The following is a 25291-nucleotide window of genomic DNA, read 5'->3' on the forward strand; positions in this document are numbered from 1 at the left end:
TATTCGTAAAGTTAAAGTCCCCCATAACAATTACCCTATTACTTTCACTCCTAACCAGGATTGTCTCCGCAATCCTTTCCTCAACCTCTCTAGAACTTTTAGGAGGTCTATAAAAGACTCCCAACAGGGTGACCTCTCCTCTCCTATTTCTAATCTCCGCCCATACTACCTCAACTGACAAGTCCTCATCAAACTTTCTCTCCGACACTGTGATACAGTCCTTGACTAGCAATGCTACCCCACCCCCCCTTCTACCTTCTTCTCTACTCCGACTAAAGCATTTGTACCCCGGAACCTGCAACATCCATTCCTGACCCTGCTCTATCCATGTCTCAGAAATGGCCACAACATCAAAGTCCCAGGTACTGATCCACGCTGCAAGTTCATCCACTTTATTGCGAATACTCCTCGCATTAAAGTACACGCATTTCAAACCCTGCTCTGCCCCACCCCCACTATGCCGTGCCTTGCATTCCCCAACTATGCCCCCCTCACTTTCACCCCCTTTCCTCACTATCCCTCCCCCCCTCCGAATCAGTTTAAACCTTCCTGCATCGCTTTTGCAAATTTACCCCCCAGGATATTGATTCCCCTCTGGTTCAGGTGTAGACCATCCCTCTTATAGAGGTCCCACCTTCCCCAGAATGAGCCCCAATTGCTCAAGTACCTGAACCCCTCCCTCCTGCACCATCCCCTCAGCCACGAGTTCAAACTTTCCCTCTCCCTATTCCTCTCTAAACTATCCCGTGGCACAGGCAAGAGTCCAGATATAACTACTCTTTCAGACTTCGCCTTTAGTTTCCACCCCAACTCCATAAATCTTTGCTTAATATCCCCTTCCCTTAATCTCCCTATGTCATGTGTCCCCACATGAACTATAACTTGGGGTTGATCTCCCTCTCCCCTAAGAGTCCTGAATACTCTGTCCGATACATCCTGGACCCCAGCTCCTGGTAGGCAACACACCAGCCCAGAGTCCCTACCCTTACCTCCGACTCTCCTATCCGTCCCCATAACTGTGGAGTCCCCAATCACGAGGCCCAATCTCTTACCCCTAACCACCTGAGGCTTGCCAATAGGCTCACCCCCAGAGACCTGCTCCCTTTGGCTATCCCCAGTTGATTTCTCCTCAACTGTAGCCTCCAGGACCGAGAACCTATTTTGGAGGGGAACAGCCCCAGGGGATTGTCCCCCCAACTGCTTTTTGCCCCTCTTCCTGGCAGTGACCCAAGACTTATTCCTAGGAGTGACTATCTCCTTATAACTCCTTTCTATGTCCGCCTCCACTTCCCGAATTATACGGAGCTCCTCTAATTCCCCTTCCAGCTCCTTTACACGCTCCTCCAGAAACTGCAATCTAACACACTTCCCACAAGTAAAATCACCTGAAACACTGTGGGAGTCCCTCACTACATACATCCCACAGGAGATGCAGCTTACAGCCTGAACTGCCATCCCTGAATCAATTACCAGCAGAAAAGTAAAAATATAAAAAAAAACTTCCCTCACACTTATAATTAGGTTAGAGGAGGTGGAAGGGTGGGATTCTCTACCAGTGTAGAGAATCGGGAATCCTCTCTGCACTAATTTATAGTGTTAGGGGCACGAGAGAAAAAAAAACTACAACTACCGGTAAGCGTCCTAGTGACGACTTCCGGTTTCTAACTAATTTAAAAAAAACCGCCGAAACTCGCGACTTAACACTAAAAATAAAAAGTTAAACGGAATAAACAGAAAAATATACCTTATTTTTGCCTCCTCGCACGCCCAAAAATCGCTGCCTCTCGATTCAGCTCCACAGGAACAATGCCTCGCTATTTCCTCCTTGATGACGGATTCTAACATTTTACCTACAACAGACGTTAAACTAACCGGCCTATAATTCCCTGCCTTTTGCCTGGCACCCTTCTTAAACAACGGCGTAACATTAGCCGCTTTCCAATCTTCCGGCACTTCCCCGGAATCCAGCGATGTCTGGAAAATAACCACCACGGCATCCACTATCACCTCCACCATTTCTTTCAGAACCCTCGGATGCATTCCATCCAATACCCCATTGATCCTGGCCACAATGTTGATAGAGTCTAAGCCTGATGGACAGTCTGTGCTTTAATTTCTTCTTTGAAGTAGTTTGCACATTTTATTTAATTCTGTTAAAGACAGAGCAGTTTTGTCAACTGAACAGCACCTCGGGAAGTCTGTCCCCTCCCTCAGTCTATCCCTTCCCTCAGTCTGTCCCCTCCCTCAGTCTGTCCCCTCCCTCAGTCTGTCCCCTCCCTCAGTCTATCCCTTCCCTCAGTCTATCCCCTCCCTCAGTCCCTCCCTCAGTCTGTCCCCTCCCTCAGTCTGTCCCCTCCCTCAGTCTATCCCTTCCCTCAGTCTATCCCCTCCCTCAGTCCCTCCCTCAGTCTGTCCCCTCCCTCAGTCTGTCCCCTCCCTCAGTCTATCCCTTCCCTCAGTCTATCCCCTCCCTCAGTCTGTCCCCTCCCTCAGTCTATCCCTTCCCTCAGTCTATCCCCTCCCTCAGTCTGTCCCCTCCCTCAGTCTGTCCCCTCCCTCAGTCCCTCCCTCAGTCTATCCCTTCCCTCAGTCTATCCCCTCCCTCAGTCCCTCCCTCAGTCTGTCCCCTCCCTCAGTCTGTCCCCTCCCTCAGTCTATCCCTTCCCTCAGTCTATCCCCTCCCTCAGTCCCTCCCTCAGTCTGTCCCCTCCCTCAGTCTGTCCCCTCCCTCAGTCTGTCCCCTCCCTCAGTCTATCCCTTCCCTCAGTCTATCCCCTCCCTCAGTCTGTCCCCTCCCTCAGTCTGTCCCCTCCCTCAGTCTGTCCCTTCCCTCAGTCTATCCCCTCCCTCAGTCCCTCCCTCAGTCTGTCCCCTCCCTCAGTCTGTCCCCTCCCTCAGTCCCTCCCTCAGTCTGTCCCCTCCCTCAGTCTGTCCCCTCCCTCAGTCTATCCCTTCCCTCAGTCTATCCCCTCCCTCAGTCCCTCCCTCAGTCTATCCCTTCCCTCAGTCTGTCCCCTCCCTCAGTCTGTCCCCTCCCTCAGTCTATCCCTTCCCTCAGTCTGTCCCCTCCCTCAGTCTGTCCCTCAGTCTGTCCCCTCCCTCAGTCTGTCCCCTCCCTCAGTCTATCCCTTCCCTCAGTCTGTCCCCTCCCTCAGTCCCTCCCTCAGTCTGTCCCCTCCCTCAGTCTGTCCCCTCCCTCAGTCCCTCCCTCAGTCTGTCCCCTCCCTCAGTCTGTCCCCTCCCTCAGTCTATCCCTTCCCTCAGTCTGTCCCCTCCCTCAGTCCCTCCCTCAGTCTGTCCCCTCCCTCAGTCCCTCCCTCAGTCTATCCCCTCCCTCAGTCCCTCCCTCAGTCACGCTGGAAGGTGAGAGAAGGATGTCTTTCAGAAACAGGAAGGTATAAAATTCGACAGAAAGAGTTACACTGAGCGATAAATTACTCAGTTCCAAGGTTTACCATGACTCAGACAGCAATGCTTTCAGAACGATAACTTGTCACCGTTGTGGGAGAAGGTGAGTTTGTTTACAACTAATCTACAGCTCGGTGAGTTGGGAAGTGACAGAACAATCTCAAAACACATCTCTCATCTTTACTTGTCAATTATTCTAAACAACTGGGTGCTTCCTGGAATATCGGACAATGTCGGATTCAGCAGGACGCTGACCGGATAAAGAGTTTGGAGTTGCAGGTTTTACTGGTTTATTTGAGAGCTGAACCTGTCTTCTCAATTCCACATTAAAATTCACACACACACTGACAGATACAGACAGTGCTGGCTCCTTCAGCTCAGCTCAGCAATAATCTGAACCGTCAGATATATTCCTATCTCCAGCTCTGTTCAAAGAGAAAATAACTTTTCCAACCTTCATCTGACAGTGCGGCACCCCCCCTCACCCCCTCATCTGACAGTGCGGCACCCCCCCTCACCCCCTCATCTGACAGTGCGGCACCCCCCCTCACCCCCTCATCTGACAGTGCAGCACCCCCCCCACCCCCTCATCTGACAGTGCAGCACCCCCCCTCACCCCCTCATCTGACAGTGCGGCACCCCCCTCACCCCCTCATCTGACAGTGCGGCACCCCCCCTCACCCCCTCATCTGACAGTGCGGCACCCCCCCCACCCCCTCATCTGACAGTGCGGCACCCCCCCCACCCCCTCATCTGACAGTGCAGCACCCCCCCCACCCCCTCATCTGACAGTGCAGCACCCCCCCCACCCCCTCATCTGACAGTGCAGCACCCCCCCCACCCCCTCATCTGACAGTGCAGCACCCCCCCTCGCCCCCTCATCTGACAGTGCAGCACCCCCCCCACCCCCTCATCTGACAGTGCAGCACCCCCCCACCCCCTCATCTGACAGTGCAGCACCCCCCCCACCCCCTCATCTGACAGTGCAGCACCCCCCCTCGCCCCCTCATCTGACAGTGCGGCACCCCCTCAGCACTGCCACCCCCACCACCCCACATCCCCCCCCACAACCTCCTCACCCATCCCCACTCTCCAATCCTATCGCCACACGCCCCATAACCCCTCACATCTCCCCTGCATCCCTCCCATCAGTCCCCCACATCCCCATTCACTCCCTCAGCCCCACCCTAACTCCCCACGCCCATGCACTGTGGCACAGCGGTCAGCACTGCTGCCTCACAGCACCAGGGTTCGATTCCTGGCTTGGGTCACTGTCTGAGTGGAGTGTGCATGTTCTCCCCGTGTCTGCATGGGTTTCCTCCGGCTTCCTCCCACAGTCCGAAAGATGTGCTGGTTAGGTATATTGGCCGTGCTAAATTCTCCCTCAGTGTACCCGAACAGGTGCTGGAGTGTGGCAGCTGGGGGATTTTCACAGTAACTTCATTGCAGTGTTAAGGTAACTCGTGACACTAATAAATAGCTAAAATTTTTGGTTTAAGATCAGCCACCATTGGCCAGGATTCCATTTGCTTTACTCACCTGTGTGCCCGACCTTCTCCCTGGCGATCTCTTCCAGCCTCCCGAGGAGTGAGTCAATATTGGATTTAATCTGCGTCAGTTCCACTTTGATCCTCTGTAATTCATTAGATTTTACTGTAAAGACAGAGGGGATAGTGATGACCTCCCAGAGGAACTCCTTACACTCCCAATACAAACATTCGCCTTTCCAAGTCATTTGTAAGATTTTGTTTTTCCCACAGCATAAACCATTTCTCCTTTGTCCCTCAGGGAACTAATGGAAATTAGAGCAGTTTCCCTTCCTGCAATGGACACATTTTTGACTGCATTTCAACAAATAATTCTGTTTCCCTGCTCTTTCCTCTTTCTGGTCTCCCCGTAAACACATGGCCACCCACAGCCCAGGAGTAAACACTCGGGATGTACAAGAAGCCGGGATTAGTGGAATCAGAGACGGTTATAGTGGGGCCCTGGAGATTGTAATTGTCACACAGTTTACAGGTGAGTTTACAGATTTATTAAGAGGTTCACACAAAATTGAGTAAAGTCAACATTTAAAACGAGATTCTCCAATCTCATCTGTTCCTCACCCACTGCCAGCGAGATTGGAGAATCTGGGACTCAGATAAATGTCCATTCATTGTAGCGAGATCAGAGGATCCCAGCTTTGGGGGAGGTCGGAGAATCCCAGCCACGGGGCGAGGTCGGAGGTTTTTGGTAATAATCTGAAGTGGGAGAGATGTGGAACTGGCGATACAGACAGGATGGAACAGGCAGCGATTTCCTCTTCTCAGCCAAGCAGTAGAATCCCAATTTGCTTATCCCTCTATTCCGTTACTGAATTCCTTACATTCCCTTCCCACATCGATAGAATCATCATCCAATCTCTCTCACAATTAAACAGAAGGTCATTCTGGCACAGTCCTGACCAGCTAAACCTGCCTCAATCTGTGAAACTTATCCATCTCTAAAGGGTAATCTGTATTTCCCCCTCTGTGTCAGTGTAAAAACCTTCCCATCACTTTCCCCTTCATCAAATAATTCAGTTAGATTAGCCTTTTACAAATCTGTGCTGGCTTTCTTTAAATAACCTCAATCTCTCCAAGCGCTAGCTGATTTTTTTTTTGGATTGTTGTTTTTAAAACCTTACCTTTGATGTTAAGCTGACCACTTGCAGTTACTAGGAACATCCTGACATTCTTTCTTGAATAAGTGTTTCATCTTTGCCACTCTCCAATTCTCTGGCATCTCCCCATATCTAGGGAAGATTGAAAAATTATGGCAAGCCTTTTCACTATCTCTACTCCCACTTTTTAGCATCCTGGACTACAAGCCATCAGGACCAGGTTAGTTATCCATTGTAAGCATAGCCAGTCTTTCCAATATGTCCAGCCTATCAATTTTCACCTCATCCATTACCTTAACCATTTCCACTTTTACAGCTGTATTGTCAGCTTAGTCCCTTAGTAAGCACCAAACTCATTCTATATCTAGCCTTGCCCAGCATCTCAAAGCATACGTCACCTAGTTAGTTCCGAATGGAAGCCACATTATTGCCTGCTTCGGCTGGGAGAAGATTTTTGGTTTCCTTTTACATTATTCTCTTCTCACATTCTCCCTTTACCAATCATATTTCCCTGTCAGTGAATCACAGAGAGTGATCCGAATGTCTATCCCATGGAATAGTTGATCCCTGTCGGGGGAAGCTCAGGAGAAAAGATTGGATGGATTTGTTGATGGGGTGAATTGAATGAGATGACAAGCGGGAGGAGGCTCGTGTGGGCTAGTATTGGCCAATTGGACTGAATGGCTGATTGCTGTCATTCTACTAAACTCACATTTTAACTTTGCAGTGTTTTTTGTTACGGCTGTGGAGCGTGCCATTAATTTCAGGGGAATCCCAGATTTCCCTCTGCGTAGAACCGGGACGATCACTCGGGAACGCTTCACCGGAATGGCCCTGGGAATCAGCGATGGCCGACTTGAATATTCGTGCATCCTGCAGGAGAGAGGATTCCATTAGATCAGAAACATACGCCAGAGCGAGAGCCCCCCCCAGCACAGTGCCAGAGCGAGAGCCCCCCCCCACCCCCAGCACAGTGCCAGAGCGAGAGCTCCCCCCCAGCACAGTGCCAGAGCGAGAGCCCCCCCCCAGCACAGTGCCAGAGTGAGAGCCCCCCCCCAGCACAGTGCCAGAGCGAGAGCCCCCCCCCCAGCACAGTGCCAGAGTGAGAGCCCCCCCCCCAGCACAGTGCCAGAGCGAGAGCCCCCCCCCAGCACAGTGCCAGAGCGAGAGCCCCCCCCCAGCACAGTGCCAGAGCGAGGAGCCCCCCCCCAGCACAGTGCCAGAGTGAGAGCCCCCCCCCCAGCACAGTGCCAGAGCGAGAGCTCCCCCCCAGCACAGTGCCAGAGCGAGAGCCCCCCCCCCACCCCCAGCACAGTGCCAGAGCGAGAGCTCCCCCCCAGCACAGTGCCAGAGTGAGAGACCCCCCAGCACAGTGCCAGAGCGAGAGCCCCACCCCCCAGCACAGTGCCAGAGCGAGAGCTCCCCCCCAGCACAGTGCCAGAGTGAGAGCCCCCCCCCACCCCCAGCACAGTGCCAGAGCGAGAGCTCCCCCCCAGCACAGTGCCAGAGTGAGAGCCCCCCCCCAGCACAGTGCCAGAGTGAGAGCCCCCCCCCCCCAGCACAGCGCCAGAGCGAGAGCCCCCCCCCCCAGCACAGTGCCAGAGTGAGAGCCCCCCCCAGCACAGTGCCAGAGCGAGAGCCCCCCCCCCCAGCACAGTGCCAGAGTGAGAGCCCCCCCCAGCACAGTGCCAGAGTGAGAGCCCCCCCCCCCAGCACAGTGCCAGAGTGAGAGCCCCCCTCAGCAGAGTGCCAGAGCAAGAGCCCCCCCCCAGCACAGTGCCAGAGCGAGAGCCCCCCCCCACCCCCAGCACAGTGCCAGAGCGAGAGCCCCCCCCAGCACAGTGCCAGAGCGAGAGCTCCCCCCCAGCACAGTGCCAGAGCGAGAGACTCCCCCCCCAGCACAGCGCCAGAGCGAGAGCCCCCCCCCAGCACAGTGCCAGAGCGAGAGCCCCCCCCAGCACAGTGCCAGAGTGAGAGCCCCCCCCCAGCACAGTGCCAGAGCGAGAGCCCCCCCCCAGCACAGTGCCAGAGTGAGAGCCCCCCCCCAGCACAGTGCCAGAGTGAGAGCCCCCCCCCCAGCACAGTGCCAGAGTGAGAGCCCCCCCCAGCACAGTGCCAGAGCGAGAGCCCCCCCCCAGCACAGTGCCAGAGCGAGAGCCCCCCCCAGCACAGTGCCAGAGCGAGAGCCCCCCCCCCCAGCACAGTGCCAGAGCGAGAGCCCCCCCCCAGCACAGTGCCAGAGCGAGAGCCCCCCCCCAGCACAGTGCCAGAGCGAGAGCCCCCCCCCCCAGCACAGTGCCAGAGCGAGAGCCCCCCCCCCAGCACAGTGCCAGAGCGAGAGCCCCCCCCCAGCACAGTGCCAGAGCGAGAGCCCCCCCCAGCACAGTGCCAGAGCGAGAGCCCCCCCCCCAGCACAGTGCCAGAGTGAGAGCCCCCCCCAGCACAGTGCCAGAGTGAGAGCCCCCCCCCCCACCCCCAGCACAGTGCCAGAGCAAGAGCCCCCCCCCAGCACAGTGCCAGAGCGAGAGCCCCCCCAGCACAGTGCCAGAGCGAGAGCCCCCCCCCAGCACAGTGCCAGAGCGAGAGCCCCCCCCCAGCACAGTGCCAGAGCGAGAGCCCCCCCCAGCACAGTGCCAGAGCGAGAGCCCCCCCCCCAGCACAGTGCCAGAGCGAGAGCCCCCCCCAGCACAGTGCCAGAGCGAGAGCTCCCCCCCCAGCACAGTGCCAGAGCGAGAGCCCCCCCCAGCACAGTGCCAGAGCGAGAGCCCCCCCCCACCCCCAGCACAGTGCCAGAGCGAGAGCCCCCCCCACCCCCAGCACAGTGCCAGAGCGAGAGCCCCCCCCCAGCACAGTGCCAGAGCGAGAGCCCCCCCCAGCACAGTGCCAGAGCGAGAGCCCCCCCCCCACCCCCAGCACAGTGCCAGAGCGAGAGCCCCCCCCCAGCACAGTGCCAGAGCGAGAGCCCCCCCCCAGCACAGTGCCAGAGTGAGAGCACCCCCCCCCAGCACAGCGCCAGAGCGAGAGCCCCCCCCAGCACAGCGCCAGAGCGAGAGCCCCCCCCCCCAGCACAGTGCCAGAGCGAGAGCCCCCCCCCAGCACAGTGCCAGAGCGAGAGCCCCCCCCCAGCCCAGTGCCAGTACGAGAGCCCCCCCCCAGCACAGTGCCAGAGCGAGAGCCCCCCCAGCACAGTGCCAGAGCGAGAGCCCCCCCCCAGCACAGTGCCAGAGCGCGCCCCCCCCCCCCCACAGCATAGTGCCAGAGTGAGAGCCCCCCCCCAGCACAGTGCCAGAGCGAGAGCCCCCCCCCCCAGCACAGTGCCAGAGCGAGAGCACCCCCCCAGCACAGTGCCAGAGCGAGAGCCCCCCCCCCCCAGCACAGTGCAAGAGCGAGAGCCCCCCCCCCAGCACAGTGCCAGAGCGAGAGCCCCCCCCAGCACAGTGCCAGAGCGAGAGCCCCCCCCAGCACAGTGCCAGAGCAAGAGCCCCCCCGCCAGCACAGTGCCAGAGTGAGAGCCCCCCCCCCCCCCCAGCACAGTGCCAGAGTGAGAGCCCCCCCCCCCCCCAGCACAGTGCCAGAGTGAGAGCCCCCCCCCCCCCCCCCAGCACAGTGCCAGAGCGATATGTTTCCAAGTCAGGATGCTGGGTGGTGTGGAGAGTATCTTCCGGGTGGTGGTGCTCCCCAGGTATCTGCTGCCCTCCTGGATGGATTGAGTTAATCAGTGCTTGATCTGCATCACAAATCCCTGTTTCCAGCTTTCCTCCATGTCAATAACCTCAGTCTCACAGCCCTTATTCTCCCTCAATAATTGCAGCCTTTCCCGGGAGGGTTGAGACTTTCACTACTTTTTGTTATTCACTTTGGGATGGTTTGGTTTTTAGTTTTCAGATTCTGGCCCCTTTGTTCCAGACTCTGCCCGTTCTCCCCATCTCCCCAGTCAGATTCCTCAACCAGCTCCGGGTCCAATGCACCTCTCGATGAGAACTCTCCTCCCTAAACCCCTGGACAATCTGTCCATCCGCCTCTCAGCTAACACACAGCAGCCCAGGGACGGAAGTGGGAACCTTCCCAAACTTTCAGACACAGAATCAGGGCCTTCCCCAGGAAGAACAAGGTAACGAAGGGATAAAGGAGGAAGATAAATGAAAGGCAGAGAATGTGGAACATTAAGGGGCAGCAGTCGGGAGAGATCCTCCGCAGAAACATTTCGATGGATCTGGAGTACATTACATACGTCATGTTTATTAAATGGAAACAGATTTAACCAGCCCTGATGACCCTAGTGGGTCTTTCATGTTGTATCTGAAGATTTCATGCTCAATTTAGCAAAATCCTGATAATAATTATCTTGATGTTTAGTTTAAATGAGGTCAATCTGTTTGACTTTCAACTAGATGTTTATTAGAATGGTGGAACTCACTGGAAGGAACTCGAGAGTCAATCTTCTCCGAATGACCAACAGTCCGAAAGATGTCCAGGTTAGGGTGCATTGGCCGTGCTGAATTCTCCCTCAGTGTACCTGAACAGGCACCGGAGTGTAGCAACTAGGGGATTTTCACAGTAACTTCATTGCAGTGTTAATGTTAAGTCCACTTGTGACTCTAATAAAAAGTCTTTAAAACAGGGCCAGCTACCAACCTGAAATTTCTTGTGATCGATGTACAGCTTCCAAAAACAGAGCCGTTACTAAGCTGATACCAAATTATATCCAATCAACTCCCAGAGAGAACATCAAGACTGAGTCCTTGTAAAATGAGTTGAAATGGGATTGTAGGGTCCAGGCAGGGGTGGGGTGCTTGGACAGGAGGTGCTGGGTCCTGTTTGGTTGGTTGGTTGGTTTGTTACGGAGGATAGAAGACCAGAGCTGGGAGGAGATGGCAGCTTTTCACATTGTGCATCTAGCTGGCAAGGCCAATATTTATTGCCCGTTCTGAGTTGCCCTTGAGGAAATGGAGTGAGCCACATTCTTCAACCATTTAGTCACGGGCTGATACAAACTGAGTGACTTGTGAATAAATTCAGAGGACAGCGCTGGAATGGAGTCATATCTGAAGTAAAGTTTCCTTTTCTAAAGAATACTACATTTTAATATGGAGAGAGCAGTTCATAAAGCATACAGTATTCTGGGGTTTATTAATAGAGATGTAGAGCACAAGAGCAAGGGGGATATACTGAACTCAGCTGGAATCCTGTGTAAAGTTCTGGGTGCCACACAATAGGAAGGAGGTGAATGCACTGGAGAGAGCGCACAAGAGGTTTACAAGCGTAGATCCCAGGATGCAAAACTTGGGACTGTTCTCCTTGGAGAGGAGAAGACCAAGAGGAGATTTGATGGAGATGTTCAAAATCATGCTGGGCTGGTCAGAGTAGACAGGGAGGAAATGTTCCCGCTCGTAAAAGGATCAAGATCAAGAGGGCACAGATTTAAAGTATCTACAGAAGAAGTAAATGTGATGTACAAAAAAATCTTTACCACGTAACACGTGCTTTGGATCTGGGCTGCTCGGCCTGGTGGAGACAGGTTCAATCGAGGCATCCAACAGGATGTTAGATGATTATTTGAATACAAACAACATGCAGGGAGACAGGGGAAGAGGCAGGGGAACGGCACAAGGTCATGATGTTCGTTTGGTGAGTCAGTGTAGACACAATGGTCTCCTTCAGCACTGCAACAATTCCGTGATAATAAAGTGAATAGCAGGGAAAATGGGTTATCTTCGAGCATCAGGGAACATTGGTCAAAGGGGAAGGAATAGGAATGATAAAACCTCCACCAGGGGAACAGTTTCCACAGCAGCCATCGTGGAATGAGATCATCAAGTTGCTGATGGGTTGGGATTAGCTGATGGGTTGGGAGTAGCTGATGGGTTGGGATTAGCTGATGGGTTGGGAGTAGCTGATGGGTTGGGAGTAGCTGATGGGTTGGGATTAGCTGATGGGTTGGGATTAGCTGATGGGTTGGGAGTACCTAATGGGTTAGGAGTAGCTGATGCGTTGGGATTAGCTGATGGGTTGGGAGTAGCTGATGGGTTGGGAGTACCTAATGGGTTAGGAGTAGCTGATGCGTTGGGATTAGCTGATGCGTTGGGATTAGCTGATGTGTTGGGAGTAGCTGATGGGTTGGGAGTACCTAATGGGTTGGGAGTAGCTGATGCGTTGGGATTAGCTGATGGGTTGGGAGTGGCTGATGGGTTGGGATTAGCTGATGGGTTGGGAGTAGCTGATGGGTTGGGAGTAGCTGATGGGTTGGGAGTAGCTGATGGGTTGGGAGTAGCTGATGGGTTGGGAGTACCTAATGGGTTAGGAGTAGCTGATGCGTTGGGATTAGCTGATGGGTTGGGAGTAGCTGATGGGTTGGGAGTAGCTGATGGGTTGGGAGTAGCTGATGGGTTGGGAGTAGCTGATGGGTTGGGATTAGCTGATGGGTTGGGATTAGCTGATGGGTTGGGAGTGGCTGATGGGTTGGGGTTAGCTGATGGGTTGGGAGTAGCTGATGGGTTGGGAGTAGCTGATGGGTTGGGATTAGCTGATGGGTTGGGAGTAGCTGATGGGTTGGGATTAGCTGATGGGTTGGGATTAGCTGATGGGTTGGGAGTAGCTGATGCGTTGGGATTAGCTGATGGGTTGGGAGTGGCTGATGGGTTGGGGTTAGCTGATGGGTTGGGAGTAGCTGATGGGTTGGGAGTAGCTGATGGGTTGGGATTAGCTGATGGGTTGGGAGTAGCTGATGGGATGGGAGTAGCTGATGGGTTGGGAGTAGCTGATGGGTTGGGATTAGCTGATGGGATGGGAGTAGCTGATGGGTTGGGAGTAGCAGATGGGTTGGGAGTAGCTGATGGGTTGGGAGTAGCTGATGGGTTGGGATTAGCTGATGGGTTGGGAGTAGGTAATGGGTTGGGAGTAGCTGATGAGTTGGGATTAGCTGATGGGTTGGGAGTAGCTGATGAGTTGGGGTTAGCTGATGGGTTGGGAGTAGCTGATGGGTTGGGAGTACCTGATGGGTTGGGAGTAGCTAATGGGTTGGGAGTAGCTGATGCGTTGGGATTAGCTGATGGGTTGGGATTAGCTGATGAGTTGGGATTAGCTGATGGGTTGGGAGTAGCTGATGGGTTGGGAGTAGCTGATGAGTTGGGAGTAGCTGATGGGCTGGGAGTAGCTGATGGGTTGGGATTAGCTGATGGGTTGGGAGTAGCTGATGAGTTGGGGTTAGCTGATGGGTTGGGAGTAGCTGATGGGTTTGGGAGTAGCTGATGGGTTGGGATTAGCTGATGGGTTGGGATTAGCTGATGGGTTGGGATTAGCTGATGGGTTGGGAGTAGCTGATGGGTTGGGACTAGCTGATGGGTTGGGAGTAGCTAATGGGTTGGGAGTAGCTGATGCGTTGGGATTAGCTGATGGGTTGGGAGTAGCTGATGAGTTGGGGTTAGCTGATGGGTTGGGAGTAGCTGATGGGTTGGGAGTAGCTGATGGGTTGGGAGTAGCTAATGGGTTGGGAGTAGCTGATGCGTTGGGATTAGCTGATGGGTTGGGAGTAGCTGATGGGTTGGGAGTAGCTGATGAGTTGGGATTAGCTGATGGGTTGGGATTAGCTGATGGGTTGGGAGTAGCTGATGAGTTGGGATTAGCTGATGGGTTGGGAGTAGCTGATGGGTTGGGATTAGCTGATGAGTTGGGAGTAGCTGATGGGTTGGGAGTAGCTGATGAGTTGGGATTAGCTGATGAGTTGGGAGTAGCTGATGGGTTGGGAGTAGCTGATGGGTGGGGTTAGCTGATGGGTTGGGATTAGCTGATGGGTTGGGATTAGCTGATGAGTTGGGAGTAGCTGATGGGTTGGGAGTAGCTGATGGGTTGGGAGTAGCTGATGGGTTGGGGTTAGCTGATGGGTTGGGAGTAGCTGATGGGTTGGGATTAGCTGATGGGTTGGGAGTAGCTGATGGGTTGGGAGTAGCTGATGGGTTGGGAGTAGCTGATGGGTTGGGAGTAGCTGGTGGGTTGGGATTAGCTGATGAGTTGGGAGTAGCTGATGGGTTGGGAGTAGCTGATGAGTTGGGGTTAGCTGATGGGTTGGGAGTAGCTGATGAGTTGGGGTTAGCTGATGGGTTGGGAGTAGCTGATGGGTTGGGAGTAGCTGATGGGTTGGGAGCAGCTGATGAGTTGGGGTTAGCTGATGGGTTGGGAGTAGCTGATGAGTTGGGGTTAGCTGATGGGTTGGGAGTAGCTGATGGGTTGGGAGTAGCTGATGAGTTGGGGTTAGCTGATGGGTTGGGAGTAGCTGATGGGTTGGGAGTAGTTGATGGGTTGGGATTAGCTGATGGGTTGGGAGTAGCTGATGGGTTGGGATTAGCTGATGGGTTGGGAGTAGCTGATGGGTTGGGAGTAGCTGATGGGTTGGGGTTAGCTGATGGGTTGAGAGTAGCTGATGGGTTGGGAGTGGCTGATGGGTTGGGAGTAGCTGATGGGTTGGGAGTAGCTGATGGGTTGGGAGTAGCTGATGGGTTGGGATTAGCTGATGGGTTGGGAGTAGCTGATGGGTTGGGGTTAGCTGATGGGTTGGGAGTAGCTGATGGGTTGGGAGTGGCTGATGGGTTGGGAGTAGCTGATGGGTTGGGAGTAGCTGATGGGTTGGGAGTAGCTGATGAGTTGGGATTAGCTGATGGGTTGGGAGTAGCTGATGGGTTGGGAGTAGCTGATGGGTTGGGATTAGCTGATGGGTTGGGAGTAGCTGATGGGTTGGGATTAGCTGATGGGTTGGGAGTAGCTGATGAGTTGGGAGTTGCTGATGGGTTGGGAGCAGCTGATGAGTTGGGAGTAGCTCATGGGTTGGGAGTAGCTGATGAGTTGGGATTAGCTGATGGGTTGGGATTAGCTGATGGGTTGGGAGTAGCTGATGGGTTGGGATTAGCTGATGGGCTGGGAGTAGTTGATGGGTTGGGATTAGCTGATGAGTTGGGAGTAGCTGATGGGTTGGGAGTGGCTGGTGGGTTGGGAGTAGCTGATGGGTTGGGAGTAGCTGATGGGTGGGGTTAGCTGATGGGTTGGGATTAGCTGATGGGTTGGGATTAGCTGATGAGTTGGGAGTAGCTGATGGGTTGGGAGTAGCTGATGAGTTGGGATTAGCTGATGGGTTGGGAGTAGCTGATGGGTTGGGAGTAGTTGATGGGTTGGGATTAGCTGATGGGTTGGGAGTAGCTGATGGGTTGGGATTAGCTGATGGGTTGGGAGTAGCTGATGGGTTGGGAGTAGCTGATGGGTTGGGGTTAGCTGATGGGTTGAGAGTAGCTGATGGGTTGGGAGTGGCTGATGGGTTGGGAGTAGCTGATGGGTTGGGAGTAGCTGATGGGTTGGGAGTAGCTGATGGGTTGGGATTAGCTGATGGGTTGGGAGTAGCTGATGGGTTGGGGTTAGCTGATGGGTTGGGAGTAGCTGATGGGTTGGGAGTGGCTGATGGGTTGGGAGTAGCTGATGGGTTGGGAGTAGCTGATGGGTTGGGAGTAGCTGATGAGTTGGGATTAGCTGATGGGTTGGGAGTAGCTGATGGGTTGGGAGTAGCTGATGGGTTGGGATTAGCTGATGGGTTGGGAGTAGCTGATGGGTTGGGATTAGCTGATGGGTTGGGAGTAGCTGATGAGTTGGGAGTTGCTGATGGGTTGGGAGCAGCTGATGAGTTGGGAGTAGCTCATGGGTTGGGAGTAGCTGATGAGTTGGGATTAGCTGATGGGTTGGGATTAGCTGATGGGTTGGGAGTAGCTGATGGGTTGGGATTAGCTGATGGGCTGGGAGTAGTTGATGGGTTGGGATTAGCTGATGAGTTGGGAGTAGCTGATGGGTTGGGAGTGGCTGGTGGGTTGGGAGTAGCTGATGGGTTGGGAGTAGCTGATGGGTTGGGGTTAGCTGATGGGTTGGGATTAGTTGATGGGTTGGGAGTAGCTGATGGGTTGGGAGTAGCTGATGGGTTGGGAGCAGCTGATGAGTTGGGGTTAGCTGATGGGTTGGGAGTAGCTGATGAGTTGGGGTTAGCTGATGGGTTGGGAGTAGCTGATGGGTTGGGAGTAGCTGATGAGTTGGGGTTAGCTGATGGGTTGGGAGTGGCTGGTGGGTTGGGAGTAGCTGATGGGTTGGGAGTAGCTGATGGGTTGGGGTTAGCTGATGGGTTGGGAGTAGCTGATGGGTTGGGAGCAGCTGATGAGTTGGGGTTAGCTGATGGGTTGGGAGTAGCTGATGAGTTGGGGTTAGCTGATGGGTTGGGAGTAGCTGATGGGTTGGGAGTAGCTGATGAGTTGGGGTTAGCTGATGGGTTGGGAGTGGCTGGTGGGTTGGGAGTAGCTGATGGGTTGGGAGTAGCTGATGGGTTGGGGTTAGCTGATGGGTTGGGAGTGGCTGATGGGTTGGGAGTAGCTGATGGGTTGGGAGTAGCTGATAGGTTGGGGGTAGCTGATGGGTTGGGAGTAGCTGATGAGTTGGGATTAGCTGATGGGTTGGGAGTAGCTGATGGGTTGGGAGTAGCTGATGGGTTGGGATTAGCTGATGGGTTGGGAGTAGCTGATGGGTTGGGATTAGCTGATGGGTTGGGAGTAGCTGATGAGTTGGGAGTTGCTGATGGGTTGGGAGCAGCTGATGAGTTGGGAGTAGCTCATGGGTTGGGAGTAGCTGATGAGTTGGGATTAGCTGATGGGTTGGGATTAGCTGATGGGTTGGGAGTAGCTGATGGGTTGGGATTAGCTGATGGGTTGGGAGTAGTTGATGGGTTGGGATTAGCTGATGAGTTGGGAGTAGCTGATGGGTTGGGAGTGGCTGGTGGGTTGGGAGTAGCTGATGGGTTGGGAGTAGCTGATGGGTTGGGGTTAGCTGATGGGTTGGGATTAGTTGATGGGTTGGGAGTAGCTGATGGGTTGGGAGTAGCTGATGGGTTGGGAGCAGCTGATGAGTTGGGGTTAGCTGATGGGTTGGGAGTAGCTGATGAGTTGGGGTTAGCTGATGGGTTGGGAGTAGCTGATGGGTTGGGAGTAGCTGATGAGTTGGGGTTAGCTGATGGGTTGGGAGTGGCTGGTGGGTTGGGAGTAGCTGATGGGTTGGGAGTAGCTGATGGGTTGGGGTTAGCTGATGGGTTGGGATTAGTTGATGGGTTGGGAGTAGCTGATGGGTTGGGAGTAGCTGATGAGTTGGGAGTCGCTGATGAGTTGGGATTAGCTGATGGGTTGGGAGTAGCTGATGGGTTGGGAGTAGCTGATGGGTTGGGAGTAGCTGATGGGTTGGGAGTAGCTGATGGGTTGGGAGTGGCTGATGGGTTGGGAGTGGCTGATGGGTTGGGAGTAGCTGATGGGTTGGGAGTAGCTGATGGGTTGGGATTAGCTGATGAGTTGGGATTATCTGATGGGTTGGGAGTAGCTGATGGGTTGGGATTAGCTGATGGGTTGGGATTAGCTGATGGGTTGGGAGTGGCTGATGGGTTGGGAGTGGCTGATGGGTTGGGAGTAGCTGATGGGTTGGGAGTAGCTGCTGGGTTGGGAGTAGCTGATGGGTTGGCAGTGGCTGATGGGTTGGGGTTAGCTGATGGGTTGGGAGTAGCTGATGGATTGGGATTAGCTGATGGGTTGGGAGTAGCTGATGGGTTGGGAGTAGCTGATGGGTTGGCAGTGGCTGATGGGTTGGGAGTAGCTGATGGGTTGGGAGTAGCTGATGGATTGGGATTAGCTGATGGGTTGGGAGTAGCTGATGGGTTGGGAGTAGCTGATGGGTTGGGAGTGGCTGATGGGTTGGGATTAGCTGATGGGTTGGGATTAGCTGATGGGTTGGGAGTAGCTGATGGGTTGGGATTAGCTGATGGGTTGGGAGTAGCTGATGAGTTGGGAGTAGCTGATGGGTTGGGAGTAGCTGATGGGTTGGGAGTAGCTGATGGGTTGGGAGTAGCTGATGGGTTGGGAGTAGCTGATGAGTTGGGAGTAGCTGATGGGTTGGGATTAGCTGATGGGTTGGGAGTAGCTGATGGGTTGGGATTAGCTGATGGGTTGGGAGTAGCTGATGAGTTGGGAGTAGCTGATGGGTTGGGAGTAGCTGATGGGTTGGGAGTAGCTGATGGGTTGGGAGTAGCTGATGGGTTGGGAGTAGCTGATGAGTTGGGATTAGCTTCTTGCCCTGATTCTGTGATATGGGTGAAAGTCTAGAAATTCATTCTTACGTGATTATACATGAAACCTCCAAGTCATTGGTCTAAATCTGAACTCACAGAATCATTACAATTTGGTGTGTCCGCTATGACTCTCACCAACCTTTACAGATGCATCACAGAAAGCATTCTTTCTGGTTGTGTCACAGCTTGGTCTGGGCTTCTGCTCTGCCGAAAACCACACGGAACTACAAAAGGTCATGAATGTAGTCCAATCCATCACACAAACCAGTATCCCATCCACTGACTCTGTCTACACTTCCCGCTGCCTTGGCAAAGCAGCCAGCATAATTAAGGACCCCACACACCCCGGACATTCTGTCTTCCACTTTCTTCTTTCAGGAAAAAGATACAGAAGTCTGAGGTCATGCACCAACCAACTCAAGAACAGCTTCTTCCCTGCTGCTGCCAGACTTTTGAATGGACCTACCTCGCATTAAGTTGATCTTTCTCTACACCCTCGCTATGACTGTAACACTACATTCTGCACTCTCTCCTTTCCTTCCCTATGAACGGTATGCTTTGTCTGTATCGCGCACAAGAACCAATACTTTTCACCGTATGTTAATACATGTGACAATAATAAATCAAATCAAATCAAGAAGTGTGGAACAGAGAAGTTGTCAGAAATGGAACATGGGTATGATCTGTAATATATTATCCATTCCTGATGATGTCATCCTACGGGGATTAAACAAGACGGAGAATGGATTTCTCTTTTATTCAATATATTTAAATAGATCAATCCTTTCATCAGATTCAAGGTTTGGGACTCCTCATAAACTCCAGGATGTGTTTGATAAGATTTCATCATCTAACCTCAGAGTTAATCACAGAGGAATTGGAACGAATCACAGTGCTTACCTCTCGTAGAAATCATCTCTGAAGTAATCATAATCAAACTCGTAGCTGGAGCTTGGGCCACAAAACAGAAAGAAATGGAAGTTTATCAGAAATGAGGACGTGAACGTTTCGGACAGTTCGGGGTTAACAAAAGTCAAACAGGAACAATCTCCCATCATAGTCAGCATTACACAGACTTGACCCGAACTTGTGACTAGCAGCTTACTGACATTTCATAGAGTAGAATCCTACAGTGCAGAAGAAGGCCATTCAGCCCATCAAGTCTATACCGACCATAATCCTACCCCAACCCTATCCCCGTAACTCCCATACATTCACCCGGCTAATCCCCCTGACACCAAGGGGCAATTTTAGCATGGCCAATCCACCTAACCCACACACCTTTGTTCTCATTTGTAATTTTTCAGACTGGAGTTAAAGTAAAAAGTGAAGTTTATTTATTAACCACAAGTAAGTCTTACATTGACACTGCAATGAAGTTACTGTGAAATTCCCCCAGTCGCCTCACTCCGGCATCTGTTCGGACCAATGCACCCTAACCAGCACGTCTTTCAGACTGTGGGAGGAGACCGGAGCACCCGGAGGAAACCCACGCAGACATGGGGAGAATGTGCAGACTCCGCACAGACTGTGTCCCAAGGCCGGGAATCAAACCTGGATCCCTGGCAATGTGCGGAGTTTGCACATTCTCCCCATGTCTGTGTGGGTTTCCTCCGGGTGCTCCGGTCTCCTCCCACAGTCTGAAAGACGTGCTGGTTAAGGTGCATTGGTCCGAACAGACGCCGGAGTGAGGCGACTGGGGGAATTTCACAGTAACTTCATTGCAGTGTTAATGTAAGACTTAATTGTGGTTAATAAATAAACTTCACTTTTTACTTTAACTCCAGTCTGAAAAATTACAAATGAGAACATGGAGCTGACAGAGATGTTTAGTGAGTTTGTAAGTGTCGAGTTTTACCTGTACAGAGCTGAACTGGGACGTTTTAATCCTTTGGGCCGATTCGGTTTGGGTTCTCCAGCCATGTTGATATCTGAGAGAGAATTAAAAAGATAATTTAAACAAAAATCAATCCAAACCTTAGTCAACTCTTTCCCTGGCTCAGATTAGTCTCATTTCCCCTTATTCCAATTCCACTCTTTTTTAAAAACACCCTTTATTTCCTAACCGATGGGGGGACACAGCTGCTGGGAGCTCGCTGTTCCTGTCATAGGTGAAACTCTGAATGAAGTTTTAATCCTCACCCACCAATCCACTGCCAGCCTTGCCTACGTAACCATAGTGACGGGAGGTCAAAGGCTGCCAATATTTGGGATGCTTCTGAAGACATGGAAGATATGATTTGTCTGCAGGTGCAGCAGGTGGTCAGGAAGGCGAATGGGATGCTGGTCTTTATAGCGAGGGGGATTGAATATAAAAGTAGGGAGGTCTTGCTGCAGCTGTATAGGGCATTGGTGAGGCCGCAGCTGGAGTACTGTGTGCAGTTTTGGTTGCCGCACCTGCGCAAGGATATTCTGGCCTTGGAGGGAGTGCAGAGGAGGTTCACTAGGCTGATACCGGAGTTGAGAGGGTTGGACTATGACGAGAGACTGAATAGACTGGGTCTGTACTCGTTGGAGTTTAGAAGGATGAGGGGGGATCTTATAGAGATGTATAAGATAATGAAGGGGATGGATAGGGTCGAGGTAGAGAGATTCTTCCCGCTCAGAAAGGACAGTAGGACTAGAGGGCACAGCCTCAAGATAAAGGGGGGCGGTTTAGAACAGAGTTGAGGAGGAACTTCTTCACTCAAAGGGTGGTGAACCTCTGGAATTCTCTGCCCGTTGAAGTGGTGGAGGCTACCTCACTAAATATATTTAAGTCACGGGTAGATAGGTTTCTGATAGACGGGGGAATTAAGGGTTATGGGGAGAAAGCGGGAAAGTGGAACTGAGCCACTTCAGATCAGCCATGATCTTATTGAATGGCGGGGCAGGCTCGAGGGGCCAGATGGCCTACTCCTGCTCCTATTTCTTATGTTCTTATGTGATAATAATAGAAACATGAAGCAGGAGGAGGCCATTCGGCCCATCGAGCCTGCTCTGCCATTCATTATGATCACGGCTGATCATCGATTCTATATCCAGATCCCAGCCCACTCCCCCCATCCCTTGGGCCCTTTAGCCCCGAGAGCTATATCGGACTCCTTCTTGCCCATTCTTTTTCAGATGTGAATAGCCACAAGCTTTTCTCTCCATTTCTCAATTCACTCAGCAGAGAGCGCTCCAAACTGAATAATTCAACAACAATCGATGTATCATTCCCCCATTAAACCACCCCCAGTGGTGGAGCTCAATGTCACCAAAATGTCCCCCCAACTTAACTTTGGTTAAGAAAGCCCCACCAATGTCTCTACTTTCTCAGAAGACTAAGGAAATTTGGCATGTCAGCTGTAACTCTCACCAACTTTTACAGGTGCACCATAGAAAGCATTCTTTCCGGTTGTATCACAGTTTGGTCTGGGCTCCTGCCCTGCCCAAGATCACAAGAAACTACAAAAGGTTGTGAATGTAGCCCAATCCATCACTCAAACCAGCCTCCCACCCACTGACTGTGTCTACACTTCCTGCTGCCTTGGAAAAGCAGCCAGCATAATTAAGGACCCCCACGCATTCCGGACATTCTCTCTTCCACCTTCTTCCTTTGGGAAAATGATACAAAAGCCTGAGGTCACGTACCAACCGTCTCAAAAACAGCTTCTTCCCTGCTGCTGTCAGACTTTTGAATGGACCCACCCTGTGACCCCAGCTATGACTGTAACACCTCACTCTGCACCCTCTTCTTTCCTTCTACCCTCTGAACTCTATGAACGGTATGCTTTGTCTGTATAGCGCACAAGGAACAATACTTCTCACTGTATCCCAATACATGTGACAATAACAAGTCAAATCAAAAATCAACCCCCTCCTCCCCTCGGTACTTCAGAGCACTAATGATCAAACACAACTTGACTCTATAAAGACAGGTAACTCCTGGCTCAGTCAATGGGAGAGGTGGGATTAGGATGTTTCAGATAAGGAAGAGAGAGAGATTGAGAGGTTTCAGGAGGGGATTCCCAAGGTGAGACCCCAGGTAGGTCCACCAATGAGGAAGCAGCTAAAATCCGGAATTCTGGAGGAGTACCGATATCTGGGAGGGTTGTAGGGATGGAGGAGATTACAGAGATAGCACAGGGCCAGGGAGGGAGCGCTGGGTGTGAGGGGACGGAGGGATTTGAAAATAGGGATACAGATTTTAAATTAAGAAACAGAAAGTGCTGGAAAAACACAGCAGGGATTTTTCGGAACAGGGAGAAGGAATTCCAAAGCAGGATGATACAGGCTCGGATTGGCTGGAATTTTACCGGCACGCCCGTCCTAGTTCTGTGGGCAGCGAGGTTCGGGGAACGGCATTCTCCACTGAGACTGGACCGGATGGTAGGAACCTCAAGTGGCCGTTCGGTTCGCCAAACCTGTCCTGCAGCGGCTGCGGCTCTTACCGAGAGTCTGTCCGGCAAGTACACGGTGGTTCTCACCGGCCACGGCCACCCGCGCCGTCCTCTCGTTTGTGTACTGGACGAAGGCGTAGCCCTTGTGTACCGAGCAGCCGACCACCTTGCCATACTGCCCAAAAATAGTCTCAACGTCAGACTTCTTCACCACTGCCGTGTTGAGGTTTCCGATGAAGACTCGGGAGTTGATTGAACGAGGGTCGTTCTTGTTGGTGATGTTACTGGTCTGAATCTTGGTCGACATGTTCACTGCCTAGAAATTAAAAAAAAAATAAAAATCATTGCGAGGAATAGAGTCAAATTCTCTCATTCCTGCGGTACAACTGCAAGAAGAAATTTGGGAATGGTGATATGGACCCTACGATGCCCCTGAGCCTCTGACAACCACATCATACAACTGAGGATGGAGTTCCTTTCTGATCGGGAAGGAGTTTAAGATGTTTTGGGCTCGAGGGAAGGGATTGAAGAGTCTGGGGCAAAGGTTCATCCATCAACTAGGAAGCAACTTTTTGAGCTATACACCTTTTGCCAGAATTAATATAAAACAATACTGCGGAAATCTGAACTAAGAACTAAACAGCTTGGAATACTCAGCAGGTCAGGCAGCGTTAACATTCCCAGTTAATGACCTTTCATCAGAACTGAACTTAGTTTGAATTGTCAGACTTTTTAAGTCAGTGATGGGTAACTGCGCCCCAGGGTTTCAGCGCAGCGAACGAGACACTTTGTTCACCATCGCCCCCGCACCACCTCTACTATGTAGAGTTAAAGCACATGGGATTGTAGCTAAAGTATTGAGATGAATAGAAAGCTGGTTAGCAGATAGGAAGCAAAAAGTTGTCATAAATGCGTCTTTTTTCTGATTGACTAGTTCAACAGGCATCAGTGCTAGGACCCTAACTGCTCATATTAGATATGAATGATTTGGAAGAGGGAACTGAATGTATTATTCACAAATTTGCAGATGATACAAAGTTGGGTGGGAAGGTGAGCTGTGAAGAGGACGCAGAGATACTTCAGTGTGATTTGGACAGGCTGAGTGAATGGGCATATTCATGGCAGATGCAGTATAATGTGGATAAATATGAGATTATCCAGTTTGGTAATAATAATAGGAAGACAGATTATTACTTGAATGTATGTAAATTGAGAGGGGTGGATACTGAATGAAACCTTGGTCTCCTCGTGCATCAGTTGCTGAAAGTAAGCGTGCAGGTACAGCAAGAAGTAAAAGCAAATGGCATGTTGGCCTTCCTAGCGAAAGGATTTGAGTATAGAGATAGAGATGTTTTACTGCAATTGTACAGGGTGTTGGTGAGGCCACACCTGGGGTATTGTGTGCAGTTTTGATGTCCTTATCTGAGGAAGAATGTCCTTGTTATAGAGGGAGCACCAGGCGAGGGTTTACCAGGCTGATTCCGGGGTTGGCAGGTCTGTCATATGAGGAGAGATTAAGTCGGTCAGGATTATATTCACTAGAGTTTAGAAGAGTGAGAGGGGATCTGATAGAAATGTATAAAATTCTAACAGGGTTAGACAGCGCAGGTTCAGAAAGAATGTTCCCGATGGACGGGGAGTCCAGAACTAGAGGTCATCGTTTGAGGATAAGGGGTAAACATTTTAGAACTGAGGTGAGGAGGAATTTCTTCACTCAGAGAGTGGTGAATGTGTGGAATTCACTCCCACAGAAAGTAGTTGAGGCCAAAATGTTGTGTGATTTGAAGAAGAAATTAGATTTTGCTCTTGGGGAGAAAGGGATCGAGGGATATTGGGTGGAAGGGATCAGGATATTGAATTTGATGATCAGTCCTGATCAGAATGAATGGCAGAGCAGGATCAAAGGGCCAGATGGCCTCCTCCTGCTTCTGGTTTCTATGTTTCTATTCAATTTCATTATCAGTTAGTGAACGAGTCTGATTTCAATCTTGTGGCCCACTCAGGTGACGGAGGGCCACTCACACAGCCCACCCACTAGCCCAGCTCACCCACTACTGTTTCAAGTTTTGGAATGAGTAGAAATGCTGCAATGCTGGATTGATTCCACCAGATGGTGGTGTTGGCCTGGTTTCTGCCCTGAAGCCCAGTGTATTCACACTGTCTGTAACTCAGTCCCAGTTCAGTCCGAGCTCCGGATCTGACCCATTTCTGTTCCATCCTGGTGTTAATTCGGTGAAAGCTGGGTTGGAGTTACAGCACTCTGACCTTCTGAGATACTACACACGGCATGTTTACATCAATGTTTCTCCAATAAATAAATCTGCCCAGAGTGAATGGGATGTATCCATGGTAACAACAACAAACAGGGATGGGGAGAAAGAAAATATCCAGCTTTAGAATCGGAAATCTTCAGCCAGTTTGCACAAAGCAACACCAGATAATATCACTGGTAATCTTATCGCTTACATCATAAATATTGTCCAACATTCTGCAGCAAATTCCCCCACTTCCCATCCACACAGCTCTAATATCTTACCCGAAGCATGGCACCTCTGACAGTGCGGCACTCCCTCAGCACTGACCCTCTGACAGTGCGGCACTCCCTCAGCACTGACCCTCTGACAGTGCGGCACTCCCTCAGCACTGACCCTCTGACAGTGCGGCACTCCCTCAGCACTGACCCTCTGACAGTGCGGCACTCCCTCAGCACTGACCCTCTGACAGTGCGGCACTCCCTCAGCACTGACCCTC

At 52.1% G+C, this 25291-nt stretch overlaps 1 protein-coding gene across 1 annotated transcript in view; it reads right to left on the minus strand.

The window, feature by feature from the left end:
* Window positions 1-25291, minus strand: part of raly (RALY heterogeneous nuclear ribonucleoprotein) — a 108450-nt gene that overhangs the window by 16494 nt on the left and 66665 nt on the right. The window contains exons 2-6 of the mRNA XM_080204602.1: window positions 22592-22856; window positions 20035-20107; window positions 19077-19127; window positions 6765-6925; window positions 4948-5061 (exon numbers count right to left, since the gene is read on the minus strand). Of these exons, the coding sequence (XP_080060728.1) occupies window positions 4948-5061; window positions 6765-6925; window positions 19077-19127; window positions 20035-20107; window positions 22592-22847 (655 nt within the window). The 5' untranslated portion in view covers window positions 22848-22856. The remainder of the gene's footprint in view (window positions 1-4947; window positions 5062-6764; window positions 6926-19076; window positions 19128-20034; window positions 20108-22591; window positions 22857-25291) is intronic.

The sequence above is a fragment of the Carcharhinus amblyrhynchos genome, chromosome 16, assembly GCF_965287045.1.
Source record: "Carcharhinus amblyrhynchos chromosome 16, sCarAmb.v2.hapA, whole genome shotgun sequence".
Lineage (NCBI taxonomy): Eukaryota > Metazoa > Chordata > Chondrichthyes > Carcharhiniformes > Carcharhinidae > Carcharhinus > Carcharhinus amblyrhynchos.